The sequence below is a fragment of the Passer domesticus genome, chromosome 6 (genome assembly GCF_036417665.1).
Source record: "Passer domesticus isolate bPasDom1 chromosome 6, bPasDom1.hap1, whole genome shotgun sequence".
In the NCBI taxonomy this organism is placed as follows: domain Eukaryota; kingdom Metazoa; phylum Chordata; class Aves; order Passeriformes; family Passeridae; genus Passer; species Passer domesticus.
In genome coordinates this window covers 27802119-27821069 of record NC_087479.1, presented here as the reverse complement: position 1 = coordinate 27821069, position 18951 = coordinate 27802119, and the positions used below count along the sequence as shown (strand labels likewise).

The 18951-nt window shown below is 35.9% G+C and overlaps 1 protein-coding gene across 2 annotated transcripts in view; it reads right to left on the bottom strand.

Moving 5' to 3' along the window:
• Positions 1 to 18951, bottom strand: part of PRKD1 (protein kinase D1) — a 114777-nt gene that overhangs the window by 30010 nt on the left and 65816 nt on the right. Inside the window, exons 3-5 of one of the 2 annotated variants that reach the window (XM_064424065.1) lie at positions 11596 to 11727; positions 10745 to 10905; positions 8001 to 8024 (exon numbers count right to left, since the gene is read on the bottom strand). In XM_064424065.1, the coding sequence (XP_064280135.1) occupies positions 8001 to 8024; positions 10745 to 10905; positions 11596 to 11727 (317 nt within the window). The remainder of the gene's footprint in view (positions 1 to 8000; positions 8025 to 10744; positions 10906 to 11595; positions 11728 to 18951) is intronic. The other variant, XM_064424066.1, reaches the window with a different exon arrangement.

Below are 18951 nucleotides of genomic sequence, written 5' to 3'. Positions count from 1 at the left end.
CTCTTATTTTCTGTTGTACATCAAAAGTAACTTTTAAAGGCCGTATTTTTTGTATAAACATTAAAAAATTATTACGTTATTCTATGTGCATGTAAGTTAATGACAGAAAAACTATTTATTTATAATTTTGCTATTGCTAACCTTACCACATTTAGATTATGCACAACTGATCACAACAGGTATTTAAATATATATACATATATATTTACACACACCCTTTAAAATACCTATTTTCTTTATATATATGTATATTTATGTACATATATTTATTTATATATATATATATATATATATATATATATATTTGATGTGAGACATGCAGTCTAAGGCATGAAATCCAAAGTTTTTCTGGAATAAATGAGTTACCATATTTTCTCTATTTAATTTAGATGTACATATGATAATCAACCCAGAAAACAACTCGCCTAGAAAACTGCTTTCTCTTAATACCTGTGCTTGAGAAACAACTAAACTACACCCACAATTAACACTGAAAGGAGAAAAAAAAAGTGAGAAAATACAGCTTGATTATTTAAACAATTATTATTTAAAGCAACTTCTCATTATCATCCACAAATAATCTGATAACTGAACACTAGAAAATAAATCACTCAGACTGATTCTACTTCCTAGTCCTATTTCAGTGCCTTACAAGTTACAGCCTCAACCCCACCCTACGACCAGAAACCTAGCCCTGAGTTTGCGCTTCGGTGTCTACAAGAGCGTTACTTGTGGCACTACAATTTAATGTACATATTTTCATTTTAAATAAAAGAATTCCTAAAGGATTCATCTTACTTCTAATCACTACTTGCAATGCATTAGTCACAACACTTTGCTCTCTCTTTCTTGAATCTGGACATTTGGTGGACATTTTGAATGTAGTGATGCTAGTCTCTTAAAATGAACTTTAACTGAAAAGGAGTGAGAATAGGTAAGGAAAAGAGTTCTAGTGTTTGCTTTCATTATATCACTGAAACAAAGTAATATTTCACTTTACCATTCGTAGCACTAGAACTATTTCTTGACAACCTTTCCCTTGCCCGCAGTAAAAGTGATCCAAATACCTCCTATTGCCATCATCTCTCCTAGAATCTTGACTAATATAATCTAAATTAAACCCATTTTCTATGATCACTCTTTGCCTTACTTTTTCAAATTATTGCCAAAATTATTTTGGCAACTGAATACTGCTAAAAGCAAAGTCCAAATTACTTATATCTAAGTGACTTCATGCTTAAAGGATTTTAGAAAGCTGGTTGGCTGTTTTCCTCACCAAATGTCTTGCAGGTTTTAGAAACTTCAGTAGTGTTGCTGAAATGTACTGAGACTAATCTTGGGCAGTTATGATTAACAGAGAGAGACAGTCTTCCCTACAGCTTTGGTTCTGACCTAGATGTCTGATCAAATCTCAGGTGTGGTACAGTACAAGTGTGGGGCAAATTATTTGCTATATTTTTTGTTCAGACTGATGGCAATTTTTTTCAGTTTTAATGTACTAGTGTATGCTTCCAAGAAAATGTCAAGTTAAACAAAAAGTCAATTTTAGATGCTCTACATTGAGTTGATTGTTTCTGAGATAACTCTGAAACAGTTATTCATCATACCATCAGCCTTGATCAAACAGACTTACCAATAATAAAGCTTTTGTTGTTTGGTAGGGTTTTTTTCTTAAAATTTGTAATAGTTCATGCACAGTTATAATTTCTGAAATAATTACTTCAAGTCTCATTTCACATGGCTGGGAAGTTGTGCTCCTGAACAGACAATTAACTAAGCTTTTATTAGTAATTCATAAGTGTTCTCTACAGCTCAAGCAGTAATGCATACTAAACAAAACATAAAACACTGGAAAACCAACTGTAACATGTCAGTCTTCAAGTCAAATTTATAGAGAAAAGTATTTCAGTTTTCTTTGCCATTCCACAAGTGCTGGGCTGCTACATGCCAGCAGCATAGCACACCATGCAAGGCACGAACAGTTCTCAACTTACAGTGCCTTCAGGTCAAGAGGTAAAGCCAAGTTTTACCTTCTCCCATGTTAGAAATGACATCAGAATTCATGGATCTGGTCTCACTCCTGTATGCCCAGTCCTGATATGCCTGACTTCATTCCCTTCCTCTTCCAGCCAGAGGCAATGTGCCTCCTGGGTCCTGCTCATAGGGAGCAGGGGAAGGGAAGCTGGTGACAGCTCATGGCAGCAGTAGCTGGAGCGTCTTCCACACCCTCTGATAACTGACTGATTAGTCCTCCCTCTTGCCAGATAAGCTTCTCCTCCCAATACTGTCCAAAATTCCTGTCAAGATCCCTTAACTCTAACTTCTAGCCCTCCCAGCATGAGATGCCACACTCTTAAGCCCCTGCAAGCATAGAAAACCAGGAACTATCCTATTTTCACTGGAAAAGCAAGAATCCCCTCCACAAAGCACCTTCTCCTTCAGCTAGCATGACTGGCTTGTTAGAAAGATAAATGAGTTTTTCCTGGTAGCCAGCCAGACTACTTACTCAGCAAGTCTGGAAACTTCCCAGGAAATGATTGCTTAACCACATTACACCATGGAAACTAACAGCCTGCACAGTTCCAAATACTAAACAGTCCTTTAGAACAATCATCCTAGCAAGGTAATCTATACTTTAAGAGCTTGAGAGTATGATTTTTCAAGTGACAACAAACACCAAGAAATGTGTGCATATACTGAATACTGGACTGTCCAACTAAGCCAGTGACACTGATCACATCCAGATACTTCAATTATATTTTAACTGTAAGAATATCTAATATCATCCAGTTTGCTTACTCTTACTCTGGGGAAGAAAACAGAAGTTTGGGTTTTTTTTTGTTTTTTGAATTCCAAGAAGGAAGATGTGCCATCTTTTCCCAACATGGGGCATTCCCCATGACTTTTATTTAACTGATGCCTTGCTTCTTATTGTTCAATTTCTTTGAATTTTTGGAATACACTAAAGCCCTTCATGTGTGTTCTGGTGAGCTTTGTTGAAAGCTATTAGAAGACACAATGATTTGTCTACATTAGCCAAAAGCATAAAATCATTGTACAGTCATTGCAGGAAGAAGACAGTCCCCCAAAGGTAAAAATAGCTCAGCAGATCTTTCCTGTCTTTTCTGCCTTGTCCAAATACAATGCAAAATGCAATTAAGAAACTGAAATAAATACTGATTTCCCCACCAATGGATTAAGCTGTTCTTATTACCTGCATGAGTTTGACCATCTTGTAGCATTCACATCTATTCCTTCCAGGCACTGAAATCAAAAGAAACTGTAGGGAGATGCTGAAGGGACTAATGGGAAGCAATGAAAGCTGACTGCTTGGACACAGAGGTGGCCTCTTGGGAACAAAGACAAAGACCAGCTCTGCAATCCAGCTGCATGGGCTAGTCTAAAACATACAAGAAACTGCCTTACTCCTTTTAAAAGGTTTTGACAGTCCCGCTAAATATATCCCAGAGATTCTGAGAAGCTTTACCGAAAAGGTTCATGTTCTGTAAGAGTCACAAAGCAACTACTTCTATTTTGGCAATCATGCTTGTGCTCAAGTCAGTAGCCTTCTCTCAGAACAGAACAGGCTACACAACCTATACTCTCCTAAATATTTGGGTTTTTTCAAAACTTACACAAAGAAGTGCTAACCTTTTTGCAGGCTCAACATCTAACTGTTGCAAAATTATTCCTGTAGTTTAAACTGAGATATTCAATCAGAAATAACAAAAGTATTCCTACAATTTTGAAATGTTTGCCTCAACAAAAGAATAAACTATTACGATCTAGGGCTTTTTATTTACTTAGACAACAGAGAACAGTGATGTCTATTTTAAAAACCAAACAGCAGTAACTGTTTGGATGAAGTTTCATTTTTAGTGTTGAAACAGACTTGTTGAAACATGCATTTCCTTCCTATATAAAAGGCAGAGGATAGAGCCTTAATATGTTCATACACAATTTCTTCACAGGAAGCGACTGTCAAGTGAGGTGCTAGATATCTATGTAACCACAGGAACTCTGTCTTTAATGCAATGCAAATGTTGACTTTCTTTTACAAATTAAACTATGTGACTGTAATTAAGTGAATTCAAGGAAACAAATCTTCAGTTAAATATACTGAAATACCACACTTAGACTGCAATCAACTGTGTTGTCTTTCAAGGCTTCTTGCACTCCTCTCTAAGTCAAGTGCATGATTTAATCCCACAAGCACCACAGTTAGATAGCTATGGTCTGAAAAACATTTCACTTTCCCATGTGTAAACACGTCAAAGAACTGACTTCAGTACAAGCTGTTTAATATTAAACTATCCACAGATGGCTATTTTAATATATGCCATTCTTCTACTCAGACATCAATAGCAGCAGACAGTGGTTTGAGTGCTCTGTCTGTAACCTGCCTCATTTTGGAAACTACCAATAGAAGATTACTCGGTTTCAGCAGGCATTGTAGGACTATGCTGACTCCTCAGAACCAGGGAATTCCCAAAACAAAAGCCCTTTCTTTTTGGATTTGCTAGTACCAGCAGCCATAGTAAGACTTACATAGCACAAAGGTTTTTTTCCAGCATCTTACAGACACAAGTTAATTCAAAAATATTAGGTTTAGTGTGATCTTGTCTCATGTACTTCATAAATTTAAGTATATTAATTAATAAGTTATTTTTATGGAGGTATCACGCAGTATTAGAATGCCCACACCAGAAGCCAGACCTGGCAGCTTCATTATGCCTGCTGAATAAAGCTAATAAAAAGGGGGAGAAAAAGCACACATGATGACACAAAGGTATCATAGCCAAATTACGGTTCAGTACAAAACCCTTCAGAGAGGATGAATCAGAATAGTGCAAAGACTATCATATAAAATCTTGGGGTTCCCCCCCTTTCCCCAATGCCTGTATAAATGTGTCCCATCTGTCACTGCCTACATACCATCCTTACCAAAACAGGGATAACTGACAGGTCTTTAGGCTTAACCAGACACTGGTTTGGAAAGTTTTGGTTCTGGACAGAGGAGATCTTGACAAACCTACTCGGTGAGGCCTGCAGTAAGTGTGGGGGCAGCACTATGATACCAAAACAGAAAAATAAGATTCTGTATTAGAAGGGAGGGAAAGCACAACTGAACACACCTAGGCCACATAATGGGAGATAAAAGGTTGTGTTGATTCCCATTATTTCTCAAAATAACATTTTGGGATCTTGTACCAATGCACAATAACCCAAATGATCATGAATGATATCTCAGAGATACTACAGGGAAGTAAAATGTGTGCTGCATTTGGCTATTTTCAATATGTGCAAACCCTTTTGCTAGTACTTAGAAACTACAAGAACTCAGGTCCTAATTTTCCTTAGATGTACCACTTTGAATATCATAGATATGCAATACTTTAAGAGAACTACATTTGAAATACTTTTTGATTTTGATCTTTAGTTTGTTGAACTATTTTAAGTTACTGTAAAAAAGCACGAAAACTAAAATACATAAAGTATTGTGGAATTAATTCATATTCCTGTATTCGACTTTTTCAGTGTCAGATTCAGTGAGTTCTCAATTCTTAATTCTGTTCAGTGCATGGTCCTATATTCACCTTGTGCACCTGGCACTAAATCAATGTGAACTCTACTCAGGATCAGTTTAATTACTCAAACCCTCTATTTCACCTTCTATTATTTTGAAATAAACTCTAGATTTTGAAGCAAACTCCAGGAGCTCTATCCATAGGGTTTTTATTAAACATATGGGCACACTGAAAGGAAATTCCCATTCAGACAGAGAGGAATGTGCATGTGTATCACTGGAGGATGGAAAGATAACTTGAGGGTGACAAGGATAAAAGATAACAGAACAGTATTAATTCACAGTTAACTCGAGTGCCTTCAAAAGAAAATATTAATTTTGCCTTTGAGGATCTTTGGTCTAATGAACTTTACTTCAGCCATTACAAAAGGACTTGCAATTAGAAGTGGTTTAAGGCACCAAGATGCTCTCAGCTGCAACACCCCAACTCTTTCTTATTCCCTCCCTCAAGGGCCTTTTATTTCCAGTTCAGTGAGCTGGGGAGGGAGTCCCTGTAGGGACTGGAACTGGGAAAAGGAGATGCATCTTCTGTAGGAGTGTGGAAAACAAAGGCTTCTTAGAATGGCTATTTCTGAGTCACTGGAAACAAGGACTCCTTATTTCAGTGGGCTAAAACAAAAGGGCATCTGTATTAAGTATTGGGTGTGAGGGAAGAAAGAGAAAATGGCCACCCATGACTCAAGACAATTCCCTCCCAGAGCATCTACTGTCCTAGTTCTGCAGAATCACTCTTCTATACATAGCTAAAAAGCCTCAAGCCAGCTCTGCTTATAACAAATCTACAGAGGCAAGCAACACCTGGTGCTTTGTATTCTGTCAGCAATACATAAAGAGTCTTTTCAACTAAAACTATATACATTTTAAATTTTAAATTATTTAGCAAAAAAACTGTAAATCCTGATTCTACATCAAAAACAAAGATAATATGTAACATTCCAATTACCTATGCCCCACGAGACACATCATTCCTATTTTAAAAACAAAGCTCAGCTAGACTTTTTCTGAGAAATCACTTCAAGTGTGTTTATAAAATGACCTACTATATTCATCACTTATAGAAAACAAAATCTCCTAAAATAATAGAAACATACATTAAAAAATAGAAATAAAATACTGTTGTGTCATATAAATGTATTTTGAAGCAAAACCATAGATAGCTAACACATTTCCTTTTCACAAGAGGAATATAATTTTGTTTTTCCTCCAGATACTTTTTTTTTCATGCCTACCTTTAACTACTGCTACTTGAGGGTAAACCAAAATCATCCAGATTGGTGGATTCATCATTTATCGAACAGCACTGTACTTAGAACACAATTACCTTAGATATTACAAAAACTGTGGTTTAATATACATGTTTGTATTGCTTTATGGATATTCTGTGGAGCTGGAATTCTGGGGCACACAGTAAGAATTTATGTGTTTTAGGAAGAAACAGAAACATCACCCTGGAAGTGTTCAGTGGGGCTATGAACAACTGGTCTAGTCAATGATGATCCTAACCATTGAAGGAAGTTGGAAACTTACGATCTTAATGGTCCCTTCCAATCTAAGCCATTCCATGATTAGAGGAAATAAAGTTATTTATGTCAAAGAAATAGATGTTTGGCCATGGAAATCTTCATTTTAGCACAACAAAATATTTCTCAGACTAACTATGCTGTATTTCTAAAATATAGTATTTTTAACATGTGCATCCCAAATATATGCTGCAAGGAAAAAATGCCAACACTTCTTAATTTCAAAAGCTTTTGAAACTTTAAACACAAACCAAACTTCTTTAGAAAATCCATACTGAAAGTCAAAGAGAGCAACATTTGAAATGAATCACCCACTTAATTTTTTTAAAATTTTATTTAGACTTGACACTCTTTTTATATAGAGCTGAAACTTATTTGTACACTGTTCATGGCTATTTCCACAGAAATACAGAATCCTGGACTGTTTGGCATTTTTTAAAATTTTGTTTTACAAATCTTTTAATTCCACCACAGTCTGAAAGAAAGAGCTATCCCAATGGTAGTATGGTGTCAAAAGTTTATTGCTGGTGAGCATTTGAATGTGAGGTTGGTTCGGCTTAAAAATAAAATGTTTATTTTCTACATTACTCCAGCAAATTACCAAGTCCTGAAAGTGAAATTAATTTTTTTTTTTTCCCCATGTGGTACTACCAGTATAAAACAGGGCTTCAGTCTAACCAATGACCTCTTTCATGCCTACGAAATGCAAAAGTCACTTTTGTATTGAAATATTTTAATGTTTACTAATTTTACTGTTTAGCATAAGAATGATCTTCACTTTGGAATCTGGACTTTACTAATCTGATTTAATTTCTGCATGCCTTCAAATTCATACTGATAATAATAAAAGAGGATGTTGCTAATAGCAGGTAGGGAGTAAATTCAGTACATACCTCATAGCCAGGGCTGACAGGAGACTGACAGGTAGTTGGAAAGAAGAAAAAACAGAACAAAGAAACAAGGGGGAGAAAAAGACAGAAAATAATGTTATTTTAGAAGCAAGCATGAATGTGGGATCATATTATATACTCTCATTCTTTTTTATAGAATAAATGCTTAAGAACTGCATTTGAGCTGAGACATATAAAAATCTGGGTTGCATTGTATCCTCCTAGTTCTACTTTGTTTTTAGTATTTCTGTTGATGAGTTTTATACTACTAAGTTAAGAATCAAAAGAAGATTTTATTCTTTGGAGGTAGATTTTTAAGCTGTACTCAAATATAGTCCCCATTCAATTTTAAACTCAAATGAAATGTTTTACTGGCTAATGAAAACATTTATACCCAAACTGAAACTGTTTCTGTACATGGTGGTTCCCTGTGCAAGGATAATTAAAGTATAGGTACATTGTGCATGATTCCACATTACCCTGCCTCAAAGATGTTTAGATTACAAAATTTTGTAAGATGGGGCATAACTTATTCACTTTATACAGGCCATTTTTCCAGAAAGCAGGCTTACATGCTGTGTCTCCTATCAGGTGCACACAACATGAACAAAAAAAGACGAAACAACTCAGTTTGATAATTACATCTGTTGAAGATCCCCAGGAATTACTCCTTCTCAACTACTCTGACTCTACATGCTAATTAGGGGTAAAATATATTTATTTTGGTCCTATTTGAAGAACTGATAGATATAACAGAGATTATATTTTGTTAGCAGTGATTCAACACATCTATTTTAGTAATGAGTGGTACACTTTTATGAACAAAGTTGATGTTTTTCAGTATATTCACACAGACTGTAGAAAAATGAAAGACATTCCAAAGTGCATGGTTTGATTGGCATCACCATATAAACTGCCATAAAACTTATCTCATAAGCACTGCAGAAGAATTGAGTCCAAAGGACAGATCTGGTACATGAGAACTGACAAAGCGTATGGCACTTTAAAAATGCAGGGTGGGAGGGCAGGAATGGAAATACATTTAAAGGGAAAACACTAAACAGAAAAAAGACATATAGAAGCCGTGTGTGAGAGCATTTCTGAAAACCTGGTAAACTATACCAGAATTTTATGAAATAAAATTGAGATAAGAAAACTATTAGGCCCATCCCATTACCTACTGCAAATATATTTTCTTTGGGCGTGCACGTGTGTGAGCATGTGCGATGTTCTGAATCATCAACACAGGGACACCAACGTTTACAAGGTCTCAGAAGTATAGCCTGCAGTATAGATGACACTTACTGCATCTCTTCACTGGCAGTTTTAATGCTGTCAAACATTTTGAAATATATAGCTTTACAGTACAGGTATTTTGTATAAGAATGTATCAGCAAACTACATAGTCATATAATTTAAAATGTTTTCAAATTGAAAAATTTTTGCTACTTTTTAACTGGACAGTGAAATTAATATTTATAGACAGTATACCAGGATGCTCACTCATACAATTTTTTTAACAGAATTTTTTTCAAAAAAATGAGATCAGAATTAGGGCTAGTCTTCCTCAAAATTTTCTGTCTTGGTCCAAGCAATTTCTGAAACAACCTGCTGAGAATTATGATTAATGCGTAAACATTTGTTGCTGTAGTTTGTAGAACTTAAGCACCTTACTCATTTATGCAGCTTTTCAATTAAAAATACAGATTCATAATGTTAACCTTAATTTCCAAGTAGCTTTAGACTAATGATAATCAGTAGCATAAGTACATAATTATGGTTCATAGATGGTACTGCATCTAACACCATGTCTACATAATTTGCAATAGTGTCCTTTTAGTATGTCAAGTTTAATAAGTTTAATATTCTAATTGGGAGGAAAACATGATAATTGTTGTGTGTACTTATAAATTCTTTCCTCTCTTTTAAACCTTAAGGTTTTCAAAACCTTCACTTAGGAGTGGATTAATTTATACACTGTGTAAAATCTTAACTATTCAAGTATATTATGACCATGAGTGCCAAAAAGAACAAACATGCTAAAAATAGAAATAAGGTATCATTGTCATCTGCTCCAATCAACATTTTGCTTTCAATTCAGAAAACTAATATACAAATGAATATACAATTATACCATATATTTGCATGCTTTTGTGTATACTGTACATCTATATATACCTGTACACATCTAAATACAGACATATAAATACATTCACCACAAAGAGCCATTTAAGCATCTAATGGAGATTTCTCCTGCTTTCTTCTGAACACCCAGAAATATGCTGAATACACTGGCTCCAACTAATTAACGACAGACTTGACTGTGACAGACACTTCAGTTTATTGCTGTGGAGCCTGGGTCACAGTGCTCTAATGAGGTGAATTTCCTATTTAATAAGCCAAGGGAAATAAGGGTCCAATACAGAAGAAATTCAACATCTAGTTCCAGAAGATATTCTTCAAGATCCAACTATGTACATTACCATGGGTGGCAGTTTTAGGCATTAAAAATAACCTAATTCTTGACAAATGAGGAGACTCCTGGGAGTATCAGAAGTGACACATACCTTAAACCCACATACCTTAAGCTGGTGACCTCCCTATTACGTCAAGATGCCGTCTCTTAATTTATAATTTACATACCACCCTCCTCTGTAGTCTGTAACAGGCAAAACCAGATTCTATAGCACTAAATATGGCTGTTTCTCAGCTCCTCCCATGGCCTCTACAGCTAGGGAATCCCATACCAGAAGGGCTTCATCCGTCACGCTGGGTGAGGGCTCTGCAGAAACTGTCCGAATGGTGCTGACCCCTGTGAGGGACACATTTGACAGGCGTCTTTTCCGTACACCACTGCAGTTGTTAGGAATTTTAAATGCACATCTCTTATGGTAGTTCAGACCACATCCTGAAACGAGAAATTTAAAACCATCAGATTATAGTTTACTACTCAAAAAGGCAAGTAATTTTGGATTTTTCTAAAACAACACAAATTCAAAAACATTAGTCCTAATTTTGATGAAACTTTTTCCTCCACCCTGCTATTTTAGACTAGCAAATTGTTAGAGAGATAATATCCAAATAGATACATTTACAACCAATGGCTTTTCTCTGATTTTTCAAAATCTATGGTCTCAAAGTGCAGGAGATTTCCATGACAAGCACTTGGAAGGTAATGAAGTTTCACTGCAAATGGTATATTCTATTTGATTTAGTCTACCAGAAGTCAAATAGGTGTGGTAAAGTGAGAAAACGTAGCTATTACAACTTCACATGGATTGACAGTAGCTTCAGTTAAATAATCTGAATTACTGCAATACAAAATGAGACACAGGCTCATTAAAAATTGTAAGGGAAGAGTAAGATATGCAGCCTTTTTTTAAAACTACATATCAACCAAAGTTTTTTACACTCAAGGTTACAGAGCCATATCTAAGATGCCCCAGAGCAGTCAAAAGGATAAGTTCTTTAATCAGTTAGTTCCTTTGACAGCTCTTACTGTCTCTTAACTAATTTAAAAGCATTAGACACAACACACAGAAGTAGAGTGGAAAAGTCTCTTCTTTAGACTGAAAAATTACATCTCACTGCAGCTTACCTTCACATTTCAGTCCCTGACGCACCAGCCCCCAGAGCATCTCTCCACAATGGTCACAAAAGGCTGGAGCCCGATATGAATGAACAAACAGAGCATGGGGCCGGATTTGGAAGTCTTCAAATGTAGCAGAAGCTATAACAGTAAGATCATACAAAAAATTAACACAAATTAAAAGTAACATAACCACTGTTATTAACATATTAGGTACTTCTCCAAAGAATAATGCAAAACTCCTTTTGGCCACTATGATGCTGAACCTTGAATTTGTAATTGTCCACTGCATAATATTTTGAAGATAAAAAAAGTGATGATATACCTTCATACTACAATGACCACTGGAAAAAGCATAAAGCTGCATTTACAATTCTGAAGGAGTAACATCTCTGACAACATTTTTCCAATCAAACATGAGAGTATAACAGCATATGAACATTTACCAAAATTGTCACAGTTCAATCAAACGTCAAAAATTTTTCAAAATACTTTTACAGGCTTTACTCACTACACCTTCAAGGTGTATGTACATAAAATAAACTGAACACATCCAGTAAAGAAATACAGCAAGGTTTTTTTGACAAATGAAAGTGCATCTAAAATAGTGTGTTTCTGCTGATCACTTGGTATAATTAATTCAGCAGCCTATGTTGGTATCACTGAACTGATCACACAACTTAAAAACCTATATTAGAGCTTAAAAACAAAACATGTAATGATATACCCAAATTTCAATAGAGAAAAAAACCTTGCAGGGTAAACTGGAAGACGGTTGTGCATTTCGTACAAAGTAACATGAGCCTGCAACTGGTGTAACAGCTCCTAAAGTTAGAGGGGCTAGTTAAAGGCCATAGTGCAAACTTTAAAAATAACTAAATAAAACGTTTTTAAAACTATAATACAGAGACAGCCACTACCACAACACTTTGAAAAACAGACTTAAATGAAATATTTTCCCTTTTCTTATGAACTATCTTAAACACCAGATAGTCTAAAGAAATACCTGTCAAATGTTGTTACATACTAATCACACACGCAAACATTTGATCTCATTCAGACTGCCATTTAAACAAGTTATTTGTTTACTCTTTGCTTACTCTTCACAGATATCCGGATGAACACAAAAGGTATGTAAGCATTTAACAGAAATACTTTGTCTTTCAACAGAAATACATTCCTGATTTGCAACTGACAGAAAGAAGGAAAGAAAGAGAAAAAAACCCAAACCAAACAAAAAAGAAACAAAAAAAAACCAACTCCCCCAAAAAAAACAAAACACCAAAACCCCAAAAAAACCCCACCCAAAACCAAAACAACCCTTCCCCCACCCAGCCTTGTTATTTAATGGCTCAATTCAGAGGAATTCCTAAAAGAGCCAAATACCCTGGCTTGCTCCTTGTCTACTAATGAAAAGAGAACAAAAAATCTGCATACTGATCAAGAAAACACTTTTAACTAACAAGAGGAGAGTACCAATAAAGACTTATGCCCTGGTCTCAGTTGCTTCTTTGCAAAAACCCGCTCTTTTCCAAAATTTCCACAGTAAAATAAGTTGCTAGTCTCAACCAGTCTTGAGATCTATTAACAAAAGTATTTAGAATACCATCCCAAAAGTAGGATCTGATGATTCCAATCATATCAAAATTCACTTTTTCAAAATGTTTTTACTAGAACAATGCAAATAATTTAACAGTTCATTTATTTCAGGATTTCCTTTTCTTCTCATGATATTATATCAAAAAAAGCTATATTATTTACTTAATTCATAACACTAGGACCTCATAAAAGTCCAACACATTAGAAATATCCTGAAACGAAATTAAATCATTTTTTATTCATCTAAAAATGTTGGGTAAGGCATATTTTTTCACTCAACAGCTTTCAAACATTTGTTCAAATATATTATTTTTCTATTTTTTTCCATACTACGGTGGCCACATTTACTGTTCAGACAATGCCCACCCTGTACTGACAATGCTCTCCTTGGTCTACTAGAAAACACAGCTCATCACAGAATGGGCTGGGTCTGGAAGACACCACAGTGGGTCTCCTGTTCCAGCCTCCCTGCTCCAGCAGGGTCATCCTGGAGCACATGGCACAGGATTGCTCCAGATGGTTCTTGAATATCTCTGGGGCAGGAAATTCCACAGTCTCTTTGTGCAATCTGTTTCGGTGTTTGGTCACCTGGACAGTAAAGAAGTTCTTCCTTATATTCAGGTGGAACTTCCCACGCATCAATTTTTTGCATCGCCTCTTGTCCTATTGCTGGCTCCAGCTCCTTGACACCCCCCCTTCAGAAAACATTTTAGATGTTGAACAGATTTCTTGTGTTTTACTTTAGGACTTGGATTGAATCATCTTTTTGTGGACACTTACAGATGTTTTTCTGCACTTCCAACAAAATCAAAGAATACGTTGGTAGGGTCAAACACTCAAAGCTTTAAAATGTATTTTGATGTTACTAAAACACAAATATACATTTGTATACTTCACTTGTACAAAGAGAACAAAATACAGGCATATTAACTTCCCTCTTTAATTTCATATTGAAGATAGGAATTCAGACAACACAGTTCCAGGAGATCACTGATCTGTGAAGTTCAAGAAGGATTTCTTTTTCGGGGCCTGTATTATCACCAGCATGCAGCCACAGGAGGAAAAGTTGTCACAGTGAGGCAGCAGACACCTCTCTGGTGCTACCACATATGGGTACCAATTGAGCTGCGATAGGTCAGCAGCTGGATAAGATCAAATTATAGATGCAAATCACACTGACCGTTGATAATCCACTTCCTCTTCTCTAGCCTGGTCTATGACATCATGATATGTATATGAAGACATGGTCTTCAGCATTTTGGAAACTCCAGTCACATAACACACTACAACATGCTACGACACCTGCTCAGGACTCAACTATAAACACATCACTAAGCCTTCCCATCTCTCCACTTGTCTCCTTCAGAACTTCCATCTAGAGTTTCAAGCCTCATCACTTCTGTTCCAGACTTTTGTTCATGGATTTTGCATAGCATATTTACCTACAGCTTTATGAAGAATATTGTGATTTACATCTCTGATTCTTTGCAAATGAAATGATCATGGAAAAGACACGTATGCATGTATGTAGGAGCTTTATCAAGGATAGGGACCAAAACTGGAACATTATGCCCTACCAGCTTCCAACAGAACTGCAATGTGCTCTTCTTTGCTACTGTCTCTACCTTAAATTTGCATGTGGAAATATAAAATCAAGAAGCAGATGGAAACAAGACACCCAGTGAGTATGCACTTCTCTCCTAGGAGAAGATAAGGAAGACTCTACTGTTAACACCCTCAAGACATGATAGCCATGAATTTTGATAACATATATGCAAATTTTTAGAATTTTTGTTTATAAAACTAGAATTTCCTGAGGTTGTTTCTAGAAGTATATAAGTAACAACCAAACCACTATTAAAACAAGGGATATGTACAATGAAAACAGTCTACCTCTCAATCTAGCAAAGGATTTGTGTATCTAAGTTCATGACAATTGCACTGAATAACCTAACATTATGCCTGTATTCAAGTTCTATTATGAATCAATGATGCTTACTAAATTGGAAGACTGGAGAGGAGTTGCACATTGATTTACTGGGTAGTTTTACAAATAGTATGAACAGTGAACCAAAACCACAAATAGCCTAATAAAAATCAGTAACTCAGTTAACTGCAATTAGTTTAATAATTTAGATAATGGGTTAAAAATATATTATCTTGAAATAGCTTTAAAAAACTAGGGATTATGGGAAGTATATATAATTTGCCCTGTAGAAGCAAATCACATGAGTAGTTTTGCCTTAGGAAGTGATTTATAAATTAGGTCCTCCTTTCAAACTTCTTCCTACCATCTAGTCCGTCAACTTTTTTTTAAATTACATGTCCAGGAAGCCTTTCATATAGCCATTAACATTCAAAGCTTTAACCTTCAGAATATCCCTACTATTCACTGAAAAAAACCCAAAAACCAAAGCCTTGTTGATGAAGAGAAAGATATGTATATTTTTTTCCAAACTAAATTGAGGCCTTTCTTGGTAACAAAAACCTTCTGTAATCAGGCTACCCTTTTGCTTTGACAGAGTACTGATGGGGTGAAGAAAACTTTGTGGCTGTATGTAAAATTGTGCTGTAAAAAAAGGGAGGTCTCCAAATATAGCTATAAGCACATCCTAAAAAACTTAATTACTCTGCAGAAAAGTTTGCAATTTTATGTTTTTAATATGACACCGTTACACTGTTAATTCTCAGATTACCTTATCATCATTGATTTAAGCTTTTCTAGTATCACCAAAACACAGGCATTGAAACTGCAACAGTTTTGACAAGACTATTTCATCAGGTCTATTAATAATGACTCGGCTGTTAATGGCTAGTACTCCTTGTTCTGGGCTCGGTAGCAGACCAATCATTCAGCACAACTGGAAAGTAAAACATTGCAAGTCAGAGAGGCAAGGTCTTGCATTCAGAAAGAGGCAAATTATTTACTTACCATTTTGTGTTCCAAGTCCAAACGCACTCTGAACTATAAGCAGAGGTGAGATCCTGCTTTTATCAGTAACAGAGCTTCACATAATGTCCACTGTCATCTTGCATCCATGCCTCTCACAGCAGAAGAAACCATCAACCACAAGACTAGTATCTTGCAGCTACAAAAAGCAAGCATTCTCTTGCTACCTTCTCCCATTTGGAATGCATTTAAGAGTAATGTATTCTGTTGAGTTCCCTCAGGCATCTGTAACTTGAGTCTTTACTTACAAGAAGTGCTGGCATCCATCACTTAAAAATTTAATATAACTCACAACTATACACTACTAAACTTCAGGCACTGGTTAAACAATAACAATTAATGGCTGAATATACAGCTCAGCTGGACGACGAGAAAGGAAACCATTTTATTCTTTTCAATGTTCCAATCCTGGCAATCAAACACAGTTTGAGTTTCCAGAGTCTCGTTTAAGTTTGCAGAGTTCTGGCAGTTCACACAGGCCAAAGACTCCATACCTGATCTCCATCCTAAAATCTGAATTAAAGACTAAACTAACCACTTCCTAAAAATCTATACATGTGCACATTTATAATCATTCTGTTTCTTGATTTGTTCTGCTTTGAAGTAGGGCAACTTCAATACGGAAAATTTGAATCCTTTCTGAATATGAATGTGAGTATTTTACCACTCTAGATTTTACATACAGGTAAAATCCTTCTAATACAATAAATTTCATTTTGTTTTCTTTATCTATTATTGCTTTATCCCAATGCTTTATGTAAAACCAGTTTTAATTAGGAATGCTAAATTGATGTTCAGGTAGGAGGTGGGGACGGAGGGAGAGATACATTTTCAGAACTGAATTTGGAACTCTTGAGCAGAAGCCTGCTACTTTCTAAATGCAACTGGTACAAGCTAACTGCAATTTTTTAATAACATCCAGACTAATCAAAAGCTGCATGTCCTCAATTCTCCAGTGACAGAGACACAGAAACTGAATCACCTGCTACAAGGCTGATAACATGCTGTGCTGCTGCAACTGGACTATTTAATTTGGAAACATGAGTTTAGGTGCCCAGAAAGCCATGGAAAAGGAAAAGAAAGATCCCAAAAAGAAACAGTAATGACAGAAAGAAGAGGACAGTGCTGGAAATAGGGGAAGATCCCAGAGATCAGAAAGAGATGGAGGCCAGAGAACCTCTACCATATTTTCTATCAATGATGCCCAAAGTTGGTAGCTGCAAGTGGTGGCACAGTATGAACAAACAAGACTTTGTGCCCAGCCTTCCTCGGCCAGCAGCTACCTCCTTGCTGAGAGGGGCAGTGGGAAGCTGGCAAATGTAAGGCTGAGAAGGGAGCAAAGGAGCCAGCATGGGAGGCATCCAAGTAAGGCTCTCATCTCCTTCCTTCTTCAGTCCCAGTATCCAGATTCACTATGGGCTGTTGTTTACACTGTCTCATCAGTGACCTGAGATTTAAGTAATAAACTGAAGGGGACAATAAACCATTTGCAAGCATTTGTCCAGTGCTAGCTCAGAATTTTAAGGAGTGATAATAAAAGATTAACATTTATGAGTCAATGTGTTTGATTCATCTGTACACTCTGAATTTTTAAAGTTTGATTTTTATGTACTTCTATTTATTTGTGAATGATTTCACAGTTTCAAATCTACAAACTATATAGCTCACTAGGTTTAAGTTCATCACACAATTTTTTCATTATGGATTTACCCATTTCTCACTCAAAAAACCAGCAATACCTTACTTCACAGCTTCAGGCCCTGTTAATCACAAAACACTGCAAAGGTATCAATTTAGCATGGGAAAAAAAATTAAATACTCTGCAGGTTTACTGCAGCTATTGATGCAGTGTTCAAAATTGATTCTGACGACTGGCATTAAGGAGCAACCCCAAATGAAAAAAAAAAAAAGCTCTTGCTCATTTTCCATGCTCTGAGTGATCTAAATTATTATCTTCAAGCAAATGCTGTGAGTCCTTTACATTTTTATTTCCTCTAATTTTTTTAATGATCTTCACAGTTGTTTTCCAAAGATTCTGAAAAAAAAGCTCAAAAAGAAGAGGTGCTCAAAAAGAATTAATAGCACTTGTAAAACTTATTTAATTCCCACAAGTTTCTTTCATAAAAGGTTAAGATTTTTTTTTGTTATATAGTGAATAAAAAGGAATGAAGGAACAATCCCTGCATGCATTAAATTATTTTTAACTATACTGTTACCTATCTGCCAAGGTTTAGATATCTTTTAGAATTATCCCTAAGAATTTATAAACGTATACCATTACAGAACAAATACAAGTAGGTTGTTTTGGGGGTTTTTTGCATAGTTTTATTGGATGTCCACAAGCCCTGATGGGATGTACCCAGCAGTACTGAAGGAACTGCCTGATGTCCTTGTGAGACCACTCTCAACAACCTCTGAATGATCATAGTGATTGGGCGAAATGCCTCAATTCTGGAGGAAAGCAAATGTCATCTCCACCTTCAAGAAGGGTGAGAAAGAGGACCCAAGGGAACTAAATGCCAGACAGCCTCACCTGAAGCCTCTGAAGGTGATGAAACAAAAATCCTAGTATGACCACTTCTGGAATATGCTTTAGTGCCTGTCTGATTTATAATGCTTTCTTAAGGTCTCAGATCTTTGATGAGACCATCAGAGATATGGAACAGAAGCATGACTGGATATAACCATTCAGTTTTCTCAGCCCCACTTGAATCTTTCTAGGATAACACTACGAAAAGGAAAAGGGAAATTAAAAATTATAATGAAATGCACAAAATTACATAACCTGGAAGAAATTAATTATTGTTCTGAATTGT